This window comes from Balaenoptera musculus, chromosome 5 (genome assembly GCF_009873245.2).
Source record: "Balaenoptera musculus isolate JJ_BM4_2016_0621 chromosome 5, mBalMus1.pri.v3, whole genome shotgun sequence".
NCBI lineage: Eukaryota > Metazoa > Chordata > Mammalia > Artiodactyla > Balaenopteridae > Balaenoptera > Balaenoptera musculus.
The window spans coordinates 106,648,249-106,663,745 of record NC_045789.1 but is presented as its reverse complement, the minus strand read 5'-3'; the positions used below and the strand labels follow the sequence as shown (position 1 = coordinate 106,663,745).

Sequence of the window (15,497 nt, the reverse complement as noted above, 5' to 3'; positions counted from 1 at the left end):
CCCCAATTGATCATATCTCCTCTTACCTAAATCCTTCCGTCTTTTAAGTTCGTTGATGTTTACATTAATATCTTTCACTGCAGCAAAGGCATCCTCTAGTGCTCTAAAGTCTGGGTGAGAGGAAGGGGTGGAATTCCGGAGTTCACGCAGTAATAGGGGGTACTTCATCACTCTCTGAATTGGTTTGATCATCAAAGAGCCCATGTCCAGTAAGTTTGGTTTGCCTCTGCAATAGAGATAAATTAATATCTGTTTCACAAACATTTGTCTTATTATCTTTTTTTGATTTTTGTGATTTTTTTTTTTATGATTAATCCTGAAACTGTTTTTCACCCTTTTCCCCTTCCATTTGGCTATGTTCAGTTTCTAAATGAAAGCAAGGGCAATGGATGGCAAAAAGAAGCAAGGCTGAAAGATCCTACTACTAAACAAAATTTAAAAGAAAATAAGTATATTTGTCCACCTGAAAGGACTCAAAGCATGATTTCCAACCATGTTCCACCTAACAGTTTTTTAAATAACAGGCTTTATAATAATAGTGGGAAACAATTCTAGACTGCATTTTCCCATGACAATGAATAAAAATGCGTTTTCCTGATGGTATTTTTGTGAATATTAAGTGAGGAGAATAAGCTCATCATTTAAAAATCTAAACATAATTTGTCCTCTTTCTTCTACCAAATTGAGAAGTTGAATTTATAGTGTTTCAGAGGTTCTATCACACTCCCCAAAAGAGATTTATAATAAATGCAACATTCTCTAGATATTGTTAATATCATCACTATCACTAGTCATTGCTATTACACAATGACTTTCCATGACTTTCCATGTGGAACTCTTCTTAGCCCACAGATCTTCAAATGGCTACACAAAAGTGAGCACTCACCCCTGACTCTTCCTTTCGGAGCTTCTGAGATGAGACTAGAGCCATTCCAACTGGCCAAGTAGTTCACAGGAAATGAAAAAGCTACCAGCTTGGTCATGCCGTTGTCCAACCCACTGTATTCAATTCATTCAGCCAGAAAGCAGTGATGTCTAATAGCCTCTTTATGCAAGAGGCAAATAAAGAGATACTATAAATGGAACATGGATGAAAATTGTGTTTTGAGTCCCTTCTGATACATGGATACACTCATTTGTTTTCCTTTAGGTTTTTATTTAGAAGAGAGAGAATATAGACACTGTTTTCAAATCCTGATGGGTGGATTTTTCATTCTTTAATTACTATGTTTCAAATACTATATGGGTGGACAATAGACCACATAATTGAAATGGTGAAACGGATCTAAAAAACATTGAACAAAATTAGAAAAATTGCATCATTAGAAAAGACCTGAAGGTACCCTAGAGACCACCTGTTTGAACTCTTCATTTGATGAATGAGAAACTAAGGAACTTTGATTATCACATGTAAGTGCACACATGCAGACACACACACACACACACACACCCCAGTCACTCTGTCACATGTCCCCATTTTATTTTCATTATAGCACTTATCACTATCTGGAATCATCCTTTTTCTTTATTTACCAGTTTATGTTCAATTTCTCTGTCACCACTATATCTCCAGCATGACAAATAGTAGTCTCTCAATGAATATTTGTAAACCAAAGTGACAGATTTTCTGTAATGTGCTGTTATTTTACATTCCACATTTTTAAAAAAAAGAAATTGCACAATTGTCCTGAATTTTATTCATATGTTGAGAAAATGATTATACTGTAATAGAGACGAAGACTGAATCAAACCAAACGGCAACATTTTTCAAAGGAAAATCAAAATAAATGATAAAGGTTTACGAGGGAGTAAAGAGTTGCTTTTTTTTTTAAGTTAAAAAAATTTATTGAAGAATAGTTGATTTACAATGTTGTGCTACTTTCTGCTGTACAGCAAAGTGACTCAGTTATACATATATATATTCTTTTCCATTATGGTTTATCACAGGACATTGAATATAGTTCCCTGTGCTAAACAGTAGGACCTTGTTATTTATCCATCCTATATATAATAGTTTTCCTCTGCTAATCTCAAACTCCCAATCCTTCCCTTTCCCTACTCTCTTCCCCCTTGATAACCACAAGTCTTCTCTATGTCTGTGAGTCTGTTTCTCTTTCATAGATATGTTCATTTGTGCCGTATTTTAGATTCCACATATAAGTGATATCATATGGTATTTGTCTTTCTGACTTACTTCACTTAGTATGATAATCTCTAATTGCATCCATGTTGCTGCAAATGGCATTATTTCATTCTTTTTTATGGCTGAGTAATATTCCATTATATTCCATATATACTGTATATGCCATATATATTCCATATATGCCATATCTTCTTTATCTATTCATATATTGGTGGACATTTATGTTGTTTCCATGTCTTCGCTATTGTAAATAGTGCTGCTATGAACATAGGGGTGCATGTATCTTTTCAAATTATAGTTTTGTCTGGATATATGCCCAGGAATGAGATTGCTGGATCACATAGTAGTTCTATTTTTAGCTTTTTGAGGAACCTCCATACTGTTTTCCATAGTGGCTGCACCAATTTACATCCTCAGCAACAGTGTAAGAGGGTTCCCTTTTCTCCACACCCTCTCCAGCATTTATTATTTGTAGACTTTTTAATGATGGCCATTCTGACTGGTGTGAGGTGGTACCTCACTGTAGTTTTGATTTGCACTTCTCTAATAATTAGCAATGTTGAGCATCTTTTCATATGTCTGTTGGCCATCTGTATGTCTTCTTTGGAGAAATGTTTATTTAGGTCTTTTGCCCATTTTTTGATTGGGTTGTTTGCTTGTTTTTTTTGTTATTAAATTGAGCTGTTTGTATATTTTAGAAATTAATCCCTTGTCAGTTGCATCATTTGTAAATATTTTCTCCCAGTCCATAGGTTGTCTTTTTGTTTTGTTTATGATTTCCTTTGCTGTGCAAAAGCTTAAAATTTTGATTAGGTCCTGTTTGTTTATTTTTGCTTTTATTTCTATTGCATTGGGAGATTGACGTAAGAAAGCATTGGTATTATTTATGTCAGAGAATGTTTTGCCTATGTTCTCTTATAGGAGTTCTATGGTGTCATGTCTTATACGTAAGTCTTTAAGCCATTTTGAGTTTATTTTTGTGTATGGCGTGAGGGTGTGTTCTAACTTCATTGATTTACGTGCAGCTGTCCAACTTTCCCAACACCACTTGCTGAAGAGACTCTCTTTTCTCCATTGTATATTCTTGCCTCCTTTGCCAAAAAAGAGTTGCTTTGATAGACTTTATCTTGTACTTCTTACCCATTTGCACCAAATCTACTAAGGAAGGGGGAAGGGAAATAAGGAGACAGGGTGACAAAGAGGAGATGAGGGAGAGAGGGAGAGAGAGATATTACTGGTTTCCAAGAAGACTGGGTGAAGTGGTTGGGAAAAAATGTAAATCTATTATGAATACTGAAAAAATAATGACGAAAAACATATTTTCTCACTGATGGTATATCAGTAGCCAAACCTTTGAATGCGAAGGACAACACCTTTCTACACCTTAAACATAAATTCTTCAACAACTTAGACACTTAAGTAGAAATAATTCCTTAAATAAGAACAAATCAGGAATATGGAAGGTATTAACTTGATTACAAGAAATCATTATCCTTATGAATAAGATCAGATTTCTTCTGAGTTTTCCTTTTTACTATCACCAAATAATAGTTTATTTAGTCTTATAAAAATCACTGAAAATACCATCAAAATATAGATGTAATCACACAATTCAATCAAACAAAACTCAATTTTAATAAGATAGCTTATCAGTGTGGCCTATTGTTATATACATATTTAAAAATTTTTAATTACAAAAAAAATTCCCAGGTATATTAAAGAATATACTTGTATCTTTGAGCTGCTCTCCTTTCTTGCTTATCAGGATCCATCAAAAAACCAACCTAGAAACATAGGCAGAACACTCTATGTCATAAATCACAGCAAGATCCTTTTTGACCCACCTCCTAGAGAAATGGAAATAAAAACAAAAATAAACAAATGGGACCTAATGAAACTTAAAAGCTTTTGCACAGCAAAGGAAACCATAAACAAGATGAAAAGACAACCAGAATGGGAGAAAATATTTGCAAATGAAGCAACTGACAAAGGATTAATCTCCAAAATATACAAGCAGCTCATGCAGCTCAATATCAAACAAACAAACAACCCAATCCAAAAATGGGCCAAAGACCTAAATAGACATTTCTCCAAAGAAGATATACAGATTGCCAACAAACACATGAAAGGATGCTCAACATCACTAATCATTAGAGAAATGCAAATCAAAACTACAATGAGGTATCACCTCACACCAGTCAGCATGGCCATCATCAAAAAATCTACAAACAATAAATGCTGGAGAGTGTGTGGAGAAAAGGGAACCCTCTTGCACTGTAGGTGGGAATGTAAACAGATACAGCCACTATGGAGAACAATATGGAGGTTCCTTAAAAAGCTAAAAATAGAACTACCATATGATCCAGCAATCCCACTACTGGGCATATACCCTGAGAAAACCATAATTCAAAAAGAGTCATGTTCCACAATGTTCATTGCATCACCATTTACAATAGCCAGGACATGGAAGCAACCTCGACAGATGAATGGATAAGAAGATGTGGCATGTATATACAATGGAATAGTACTCAGCCATAAAAAGAAATGAAATTGACTTATTTGTAGTGAGGTGGATGGACCTAGAGTCTGTTATACAGAGTGAAGTAAGTCTGAAAAAGAAAAACAAATACCGTATGCTAACACATATATATGGAATATAAAAATAAAAAGTTCTGATGAACCTAGGGACAGGACAGGAATAAAGACACAGACGTAGAGAGTGGACTTGAGGATATGGGGAGGGGGAAGGGTAAGCTGGGACGAAGTGAGAGAGTAGCATTGACATATATACACTACCAAATGTAAAATAGATAGCTAGTGGGAAGCACCTGTGTGGTACAGGGAGATCAGATCGGTGCTTTGCGACCACCTAGAGGGGTGGGATAAGGAGGGTGGGAGGGAGATGCAAGAGGGAGGGGATATGGGGATATACATATGTATATAGCTGATTCACTTTGTCATACAGCAGAAACTATCACAACACTGTAAAGCAATTATACTCCAATAAAGATAAAAAAAACCCAACAACGTAGGCCCTTTAGTTCTGTCCAGATCTTATCATTACTTCTTTTTCTATCACTCTTCGGCATCAAAGTTCTATTCTCTCCCTTTTACGTTTCAAATTACAATAATAACAATAATAAATGATGACTCTTTCTCTTAAAAGCATCACAGATGCGAATATTAAAAAAGCTTTTCTCAAAAATGAGAAATCTCCCAGGCACCTTTGTCTTCAGATAAGCACGGTGGACAGTTGCCCAAGTGATGAGCAATGATGCTCTGCCATCTACGTCACACAGACAAGCAATATGGTAGGAAAGATAGAGGATGTGCTCCTAGATAACGACACTCCAGGCATTCAGCGCCACAACGCTCACCCCATCTAATCCCTCCCAGTAAGACTGAGTTCTGACAACTGTGCCAGGCAGATGAGTCTTATGTGTGATATAACCCAGTGCAGCCAAGCAGCCAATTATCACACGCCTCCCCCGCAGAAAGCAACCAAATGCGTAACAATTCCCCATACATATTGTGCTGAAAGCTAAGGTAGTTATTAATTTGTAATTCTGTTTCATACTCCTCTATCTTATCATGAATACTTTGGCAAATATTTAGTACCGAAAGTAGCTACACTAATCTCATTACAAATTATTATTGGAACATTACAAAGTCAAGTAAACACAGCTGGCTTTGTTTTAGCAGGATCCAGTTTTGCTATAAAGAGCTTTGCATCAAATACAAGAAAACAGTTGCACAATGAAAATTAAAATGATATTTAAACAATGTAAAAACTGTGATGAAAACAGAAAAAGTCAGATATACCTCAACATTGAGGTATATCTATATTTCTTAATTTGAGGGAGAAAATGAAGGAAAACTAATCATGTAACTATTGATCATATTACTTTGAATTTCCTCTATTTTATGGCCACAATATCTTAAATCTAATATTTAGCTTATAGAAGCCACAAACCATCTATACTGTTATTGAATTTTTTTTCAATTTACTCTCCTTTTAAAACATCACAAGTCAACTTTAGAGGAAACTGCATATTGCTATGCAAATAATAAGCAAATAACACTTGTCATAATTTTAAAATTGCTTTGAAAACAAATACAGAACTACTAACAAATTTTAGAGGCTGTAAAGGAGATGAGCAAATGGTAATTGATATAGCAGACCAGAAAGAACCAGTAATATGGAGAAGCAATTATTTAATCACTCCTCCAAAGTTTCATTAACTAGAGTCTTTGAGACCTATGGAAGTGAAGGGAGAGGGGCGTGGGAATTAGAATAAGAAGGAATAGTTAAAAACCTGGTTAAGAAACAGCGTAATTCTTAAGGTGCTACACAAATGGCACCTTGAGATCATTTGGAGGACTAAGGAAGAGCTCTTGGAAATTAAAAGGATAATAGCAGAAATAAAAACTCACAAGTGTTGGAGAAAATGTTCAGGAACTTTCCAGAGAGAAGAGCAAAAATACAAAAGTGGAAGAAAGTATAAGAAAATTAGAAGACCAGTCTAGGAGTTCCAATATCAAAATAATAAGAGTCTCAGAAAGAGACAGCAGAACACATGGGGAGGAAATCATCTATGAAATAATTCAAGGAACATGAGTTAGCAGGTTGAAAGAATTCGCTGAGTACACAGCACAATGGATGAAATGGACTCACCTTGGAATCCATAAAACTGTAAATTATCGGGGACAAAGAGAAAAGCCCACAATCTTTCAGGGAAACATATAAACTAAACAGTTAAAAGCAAACAATTAGGAATCATTTTCATTTCTTGTAGCAATACTGAAAGTTAGAAACAATGAAGAATTACCTTTATATTCTGAAGATGAATGATTTTCAACTTAGAATTCTATACGAAATCAAACTATATAAATCAAGTGTGAGGGTAAAATACGAAATCAAACTATATAAATCAAGTGTGAGGGTAAAATAAAGACATTTTTGATATAAAAGTTCTTAAAATTTTCCTTCCCATGCATTCTTTGATGAATAGGGGAAACTATTGCAGGATGTCCTCTACTAAAAACAGGAAAGAGGCAAAGAGAAAGTCTAGATGATGGGAGGGGAGTTCCTAAAAGACAGTGATGCCCAGTGTCATCAGTCCAAACTCAAAAGGTCAGAAGGCTCTGGGAGAGGTTTGTACAGGGAGATGAAATCGATAGCATACAAAATTCTCCTGGCTGTCTTCAAGATGACTGGCTGTGAGTTCAGCATTAATGATTAGTACAAAGAAAATTAAGGCGGGAAAAAAGGCAATAGTTAACTCTCAGAAAAACAAGTAATCCGTTTATTCCAAGGTTTAGCTCTGAAAAGAAATTTATTCATGTATAATAATTCAAGCACTGATTATTGTTCTAATTCAAATTACAATGTAACTACATAGGGAGAATGGTGAGATGGGACTGGTGTGTGTGTGTGTGTGTGTGTGTGTGTGTGTGTGTGTGTGTGTGTGTGTGTGTGTGTGTGTGTGTGTGTGTGTGTGTGTGTGTGTGTGTGTGTGTGTGTGTGTGTGTGTGTGTGTGTGTGTGTGTGTGTGTGTGTGTGTAGTGGAGATCGGGTAGGGAAGAGAGAGAGATTCTTGTCTTCCATAGGGGGAAGTCAATACATAATACCTAAAAAGGAAGAGCCAAATTTTTTTTGGAGTCATGAAGATAAATACCAAAATAGTCAACTAAAATGTGTGAAAATTTTGTGTTCTGGTGAGGAGCATTTAGGGGCATGTAGAAGAGGAGACTACTATTTTTTTCTTTCTAATTAAAAGAAAAATTTTATTGGAGTATAGTTGATTTACAATGTTGTGTTAATTTCTGCTGTACAGCAAAGTGACTCAGTTATATACATATATACATTCTTTGTTATATTCTTTTCCATTATGCTTTATCTCAGGATATTGAATATAGTTCCCTGTGCTATACAGTAGACTACTATTCTTCTTAAATCCTGTAGAACTATTTGGCTTTTTAAACCATGGGTAGATATAATTTTAACAAAAGAGAAAGTTTTTAAAGAAGGAAACATGCAAGAATATTCAAGAAAATTCTGAAAAGGAATAATACTGAGCTGAGATTAGTTATACCTGATATTAAAATATAAAGCTGCAAAAATGAAAGCAGTTTGGTATGGGTACATATATGGGCAAATGGAAATCAAACACAAAATAGAAAATAAAGAAATAAATACAAGTAGGTATGGAAATTATGTGGTAAATATGACATTCCTACTCAGTGGAAAAAAGGAACCATTCAATATCAGGTATTGTGATAATTAGCTTGTCATATAAAAAAATAATAAAAATGGATTCTTTACACCAAAATAATTTCTAGATAGATTAAAGATTTAAATGTTAAAAATGAAATTATACAAGATCTTGGCGAAAACATGGGATTACGGTTTAAAACAAACTCAGGGTTTCTAAGTGAGATACAAAATCCAAAAGCTACAATAGAAAAAAGTGATAAATCTATTTTAAAATTTAGCTCTGTAAAACTGTATGGATAAAAATGAAAATAGAAGCAACTATACACTATGTTAAAAGTCAAATGATACTCTGGAAAAATTATTCATAGTACATAAGATAGAAAAAAGGATAATATACTTGCTAATTAAAGAGCCATTATCAATCTTTTAGAAAAAGATAAACATCTCAGTAAAAGTGAACAATCAATAAAAAAGATAATTCATTAGAGGTGAAATACAAATGGTTAAACACAAGATTATTTTTAATGATAATGAAAACAATACAATGCTACTTTTGGCCTATTACATTGCCATAAGTTGTAAGGATACAAACATTAATTTTATCTAGTGCTAGCAAGTAGTAGATAAATGGACAACTTATATATGATAGTGGGACTATAAATTAGTTCAACTTTTCTTTAATTATCTGGCAATAGGTATCAAAAGCCCTTTGATCTAGCAATTCCACTTTTAGAAATTCATCCAAAGAAAATAATTAAACTATTATTCAAAGATCACGTATAAGAATGAACACGTAAAGTCAATCTTTGCAAGACAGACACACTTCAAGTATCTGTAAGGGTTTGGTAAACTAAATTATGGTATATACATCAGATAGAATAGTATGCAGTCATAAAGCAATGTGGATTTATGTTTACTGACATAGAGAGATGCTTATGATGTATTGATAAAGAGATAGCAAGTTGACATACAGGAAATACATAGCCGTCCTAGTTTAGTCAACAGGTGTCTGTGTAGAGAAAACAATTGCAGGGAAGTAAGGGACTCATGTGATGTTAAAATAGTTCACTCTGGAATGTGACTACCAATTGTCTTCCGTGTCCTCATTTCGATTTTCTATGTTTTCAGTGTTTCGTCAATAATTTTAAAAATACAAAACTTAAGAAAAAAATAACATAACATTTTGAGATTGATTGAAACCCTGAGATCCAAAGGTGGAAATAACTGGTCAGGCAGAGAAGCATATAGAAAAGTACAAATATTGAAGATAAAACAGTGTATTTCTGGAGGTAAATTTAGAATAGGTATATTTTTCTTGCTTTAGAACATGGGACTTGTATCCCATGCTTTGGGGGAGACCCTTTGGTGGAAGATTCTATGATTCTTGTCACTTTAATACTGTTTTGATGTTTGCATAAGATTATAATTCAAAGTAAACATTTTAGAAATTTTAAATGTCTTTGCCTTTCTCTGTACTTTTTAAAATGCAGATTGTGAAAAAAAGACAGTTTTCAGCTTCCATAAGTAAGACATTTTTTGGAAGCCATTTTAAAACCCACATCTCATAAATGCACTACTCTGGCTGCGACCTTCTTGGCCTTAGCTACTAAGGAGCCCAACAATTACATAGCATTTGACATTGCCTTTTGCCCTTTTAGGTAGCAGCGTCTGTGCCTCCTGCCCTGAATGAGAGAAACAGGAAGGAAAATAACTCATGGCAAACGTGGCTTTGGTGTTCATGCAGCCACATGCTATGACTCTTCTTCCTATTTTCGAGTTCTTGATGTATAGAATGGGTTAGAGGGGGGCATAAGCAGCCTGCTAACACCCACACAGCAGGACTGCCGCAGAAGCCAGTGCAATTTTTTAAGCAAGCATTTCAATACAAGGCGCTGTTTGTTTTAAGTATTCTGTATGTAGGAGCCTGTGCATGCTAATGTATTAAAAGATTTGCTCACTTTCCTTCTCTGAATCTCTCTCTCTGTCTGTCTCTATCTCTCAATCTTTGGTTATAAAGACCTAAGCTCTAGGAAAAGAAATCTAAGTATTGGGTTGGCCACAACATTGTTTTGGGTTTCTCTGTAGCATCGTTATGTGTAGCATACATCATATGTGTAGCATACATCGTATGTGTAGAATAGATGTGTAGCATATGAAGTTCTGCTCTCATCCCCAGCTCTGTGAATCTCCAGTCCTAGGCACAATGCCAGGGCCACAGGCTTTATAATGAGACAGCAATCCCCCACCCCTCCAATACCATCAACTGTCATTGAAGAGAAGCCAGGAAAGCTCTGGTGTGTGAAAGGACCAAAAGGCCCTATTCTATTATGCTCCTCTTCAAATTCAAATGGTCTTGAACAAATCTAATCATATGTGTTTATACTGTAGGATATTTTTTTTCCTTTTGAAAGAAAAGGCTTATAAAGTGAGAGAACTGGGTGCTTGTTTGGTATGCCAAAAACTAACTTCTCAGCTTGGCTGGGGTATAAAACCTTAGTCTACAGGTCTCCTGTATGATGCCTGATTCTTCCACCTCACCCTGGAATTCTGTCTTTCCTCAAGGTTGCTCTGCACCAAAGCATGAATGGCAGATATTTACAGCTTAAATTAATATAATTTTTATTTCGTAAATTTTGTGTTTCTTATTGTAAAGTTTCAGGAGTTTAGAATGTATACACACACACACACACACACACACACACACACACGCACACACACGCACACACACGCACAAGCAGACTAGGAACTCAGGACTTCAGATAGTTCCTGGCCATGCTAAGGCAAACACGTGCTTTATTAAGTCCTGGTAAATTTGACTTCATATTCAAATCAATATCTTCTTTTCAATGTTAGTCAGACTAGACATGCTGTTCTTCTATAAAAATGGACATCTTGCAAAGTATGTGTATGTGTGTGTTGCTTTTATAAGATAATTTCTATATTGTCCTAGTAACCAATTATTTCATCTTAATATTTCATTTTCATGCTATGTATGTGTGTGTATGATTTTTTTCTCTGTAAATCAGAGTCCAAATCAGAAGAAACAGAATATTTTACTGTAATGCATAAGGAAGCTTTTCTTTTATACATTAATCTATGTAACCTTCAAAAACATTATGGTATTAATCTGAGACTTTTTAGACTAATGTTGTCCTTAGGAAGAAACATTTTTGGACACATTAAAATGATTCCTAAACATATGTGTGATAAGCAGTTCCCAAAGAGTTCCTGGTACCAGCAAACTTGTGATTTAAGTAAATTATACCCCAAGATTCTTCTAAAAAGTTTAATAAGGTACACATAATAATAATTTAATATGTAAGATCATCTCAGACAAATTGGAAATAAATGCACCAATAATATCTAGGGTAAATGTCTTTGGAATCTTGACTTATTGAAAGCAATGAACATCATTGTAAAAACTAAAAATTCTGATTTGCACAGAAATATTCATCAGCTTTTTCCCATGATTTTAACATTTGATATCTATTATTTAAACAAAAGTACTTACTCTTGCATGTATATTTTCCTGTAAGAAAAGGAAAAGCAAAAAGTAAATTCATGTAAATCTAGATATTTGAGGTAATAAGCAAACATTATATATAAGTTTTAAAATTTTATTATGTAAAATAATGCAATAAGTCATTTTCATGAAGGTTTTATAGAATTAGTTTTATAATAGCCCTAAAACTTTATTTTAGTATGTATCCACCATATTTGTTTCACACTTTATATAAGGTTTAAAAACTGTTGATTCAGATTATAGTTTGTAAATTTTAGTCATTTGAAAATGGATTTAAATGTTAATCTTTGTTTCTATTATGAAATAAAAATCTATTAAACATAGTAATTAGGAGAAATTGAGATAACAAGTTTACAAAGGAAAGTGTTACTGACTTGCAGAAAACTACTATCAAGTGCTTTATAATATCTCTGTCTATAGTGTTTTTTATATAGATAGATTATAAACAATTCACCTATTCAATTAGATAATTCCCATAAAATCTTTCACTCGGCATTGCTAGCTTTTGTGGCTTCCATTTTGCTCAAGCAAAATTAAAGTCCTTCCAAGGCAACGCGATCTGCCTCTACTTCCACGTCTTCTCTACCTCATTTCCCATAGTTCAGCTACTTCCCCCACCTGCGGCGGCAACTGCGCGCCTCCTTGCTCTTTTCAAAGCCTGCAGGCAGGCTCCTGCCTTGAGGTCCTTGCACTTGCCTGACTGCCCTTCCTCCAGATATCTATATGGCTCCTTCCTTATCTCCTTCAGGTCTTTGTTCAAATGCCCCTGCCCAGTGACGCTTTCCCTGACCAACCTCGTAAACATTGTACCTGCCTCCCACTGTACTCTTTTTTCTTATTTTTTTAAAATTTTAAAATTTTTATTTTAATTTTATTTTTTTTAACATCTTTATTGGAGTATAATTGCTTTACAATGGTGTGTTAGTTTCTGCTTTATAACAAAGTGAATCAGTTATACATATACATACGTTCCCATATCTCTTCCCTCTTGCATCTCCCTCCCTCCCACCCTCCCTATCCCACCCCTCTAGGTGGTCACTGTACTCTTTATTCTCATTCCCTGCTTTATTTCTCCCCATAACGCTTTGTCACTTTCTAATATACTATATGTTTATTTGGTTTCTGGTCTATCTCTCCGCTCCCCGATGCCAAGGAGGGCAAGGATTTATGCTTGCTTTGTTCTCCGTTGTAGCCCCAGTACCTGAAAAGCGGACTGGCACACAGTAGCACAAAACGTATTTGTCAAATTAATTAATTTAACAATAAAAAAGTGGGAATCTTTCAAGTTAAATTTCAAGAATAAAGGAGATAGGAACTTCTCTCTGAAAGCCTCATGTGGCTATAGAGAAATAAAGTAATAGCCTGTATTAATAAACTGATCACCTTGACCTCTGGTTTCCAGTCTTTTGGAACACAATGAATGTTTTCAATACAAAAAAAATGTCATGATCCCATCACATCATAGTAGATGGTCTTTTCATATTCAATGATTGAGAAAAAATTCAATAACTACCTATGCTGAATTTCATAAATTTTCATGGGCTTAATTAAAAAAAAATTAATCCCAGTACTTTACATATGTGGAAAACAATGGCATACATATATGTATAGCAAGTATCCCTTCACTCTCCAGACAGTGTACGATTGGATCCCTAGACATCTTGAAATAACTAGGTTTTGCTGAATCCAAGACCTCCCAGTTGGGAATCCAACAGAGGATTATAAATTTTTAAAAATCAGCAGGTGCTACAATTTCAAACAATTATTAACTGCTGTTTGAAGAATGCTTCTATCTCAATGAAAGAAAGTACACCACCACTACCCTCCTGCCCAGTATTTCTTTCCATTCATTTTCTTTAAGCTCACATTCTTTCACCAATTTCTATCCCCTTCTATTCAGGAATTTCCTTTTCTTATTTTGCTCTGCAAGTCATAGATCAGAAAATTTAGGACAGAAGTTGAATAAAAATAAGAATGCAGTTTTCTATGAAAACAAACAAATGAAAGATGCAATCATTTTGGAACCAAAACACATACTTTGAAGTTGAAAGAAAAGATTGTTCTTCTAACTCCTAGAGAAGACATGGAAAATTTTTTTCTCTTTCTATTCCACTTACTTCAACCAAATAAAACCTACATATTATAACATATATTAAACACTGTGTTTAATGTAAATATAACATTTTATGAAAAGGAACCTGAGGTTTTCCAACAGTGGAATAGTGGCATTATGTTATAACATCTCCTTTTTATTTGCTTATCATTTTTAAAAATCTCCCTTTTAGGCTAAAACTTTCCAGAAGTTAACCCCAGCCAAGGACATTTCAGGAAGGACAAAGTTAAATTGGGTCCATTTACCCCTTTGGGGGGTAAAGTAACAATATATCCACCACCCCACCTTACACCCTCATGGGGTCATTATAATTTGACTCACAGTTAACAATAGTTTTTCGTGTCTATTCCGTTAAGGATTATCGTCTTTTTTCAAACATGATATCATGTAATAAAGAACTGAAAGAGTTTCCAAAAGTGATTTTAATTTTTACTTGGAACACCCCACTAGAATAATATTAAGAAATATAAACTGTGGTGGACAAATTGAAATCTATTCCTTTGATGTCGTGTTGCATGAGCTTTTAGCTTCCCTGAATGGAAAAGCTATAGCAGTAATATGAGCAGCCAAAGCACCCAGATGACTAGAAGTTAGAAGTTTTCCTCCTGAGGATGGTGGCCTCAGTTAAGAAGAAGAAAAACGTAGATAAATTTATAACAGCTAGACGTGAAGTTAGAAATGTATCTTCCAGTTACCTACCAAAAAACTTGGAAAAGCCTCTTCATTCTTTTTCTATTACAAATAAACAAATCTCTAGGGCCTCTGGAAGGCATCAGGGATTTGGTGGTATTTATAACTAGAAAAACAGATAAAGGAGGCTGCAGACAGCCTATTCTAATTATAGCTACACTTGCATTCATAGCTATTCTATTTTTCACTTTCCTCATGCAGAGCAGAAACCTTAAATAACCCCAAAGAGGCTAAGTAACTAGGTATTTAGCAAATAATTTCCATAAGTTTAAAAACTGTATTAAATCAGTATTTCATGTAATCTTACAGGTCACTAATGTGACGCTGTAAATACTCCTTGTTGAATAAATAAAAAACTTGCAGACTTCCAATTTATAAGCTGTAGATGCAGATGTGGGATTGTGCTTCTGGATTGTTTTAGTTTTTTCTTTCTTAAGGTTTCTGAACCCTGAAATTACTGCTTAGATTGTATCTATAGTCATGAAAACAGCCTGTGTGCTTCAGGGAAAGCAGTGAGTGGGTATCATGGGCATGATTTCTCCTTCTAAAGTAGGTCTTCACTGGAGTGTGTGTCCATGATCACCCAAGGGTGCTTGTTAAAGTGCAGATTCATGGAGTGGACCCCCAGCAATCCTAATTTTTTTTGGTCTGGAGCAGAGCATAGGCAGTTGCACTTTTATTACACATCCCTGGTGGGTGCAGTGAAGGGAAACTCACACACCAAGAAACACTGCCCAAACGTTTCAAAGGGATTCAAAATTATTTTCTGGATACCAATATGATTTGCTCTTTTGAAGGATAATGGGCTTCA

General features: G+C 34.7%; 1 protein-coding gene across 1 annotated transcript in view; it reads right to left on the bottom strand.

The window, feature by feature from the left end:
• Positions 1–15,497, bottom strand: part of ARHGEF38 (Rho guanine nucleotide exchange factor 38) — a 155,583-nt gene that overhangs the window by 29,562 nt on the left and 110,524 nt on the right. Inside the window, exons 5-6 of the mRNA XM_036853361.1 lie at positions 11,872–11,889; positions 27–226 (exon numbers count right to left, since the gene is read on the bottom strand). Of these exons, the coding sequence (XP_036709256.1) occupies positions 27–226; positions 11,872–11,889 (218 nt within the window). The remainder of the gene's footprint in view (positions 1–26; positions 227–11,871; positions 11,890–15,497) is intronic.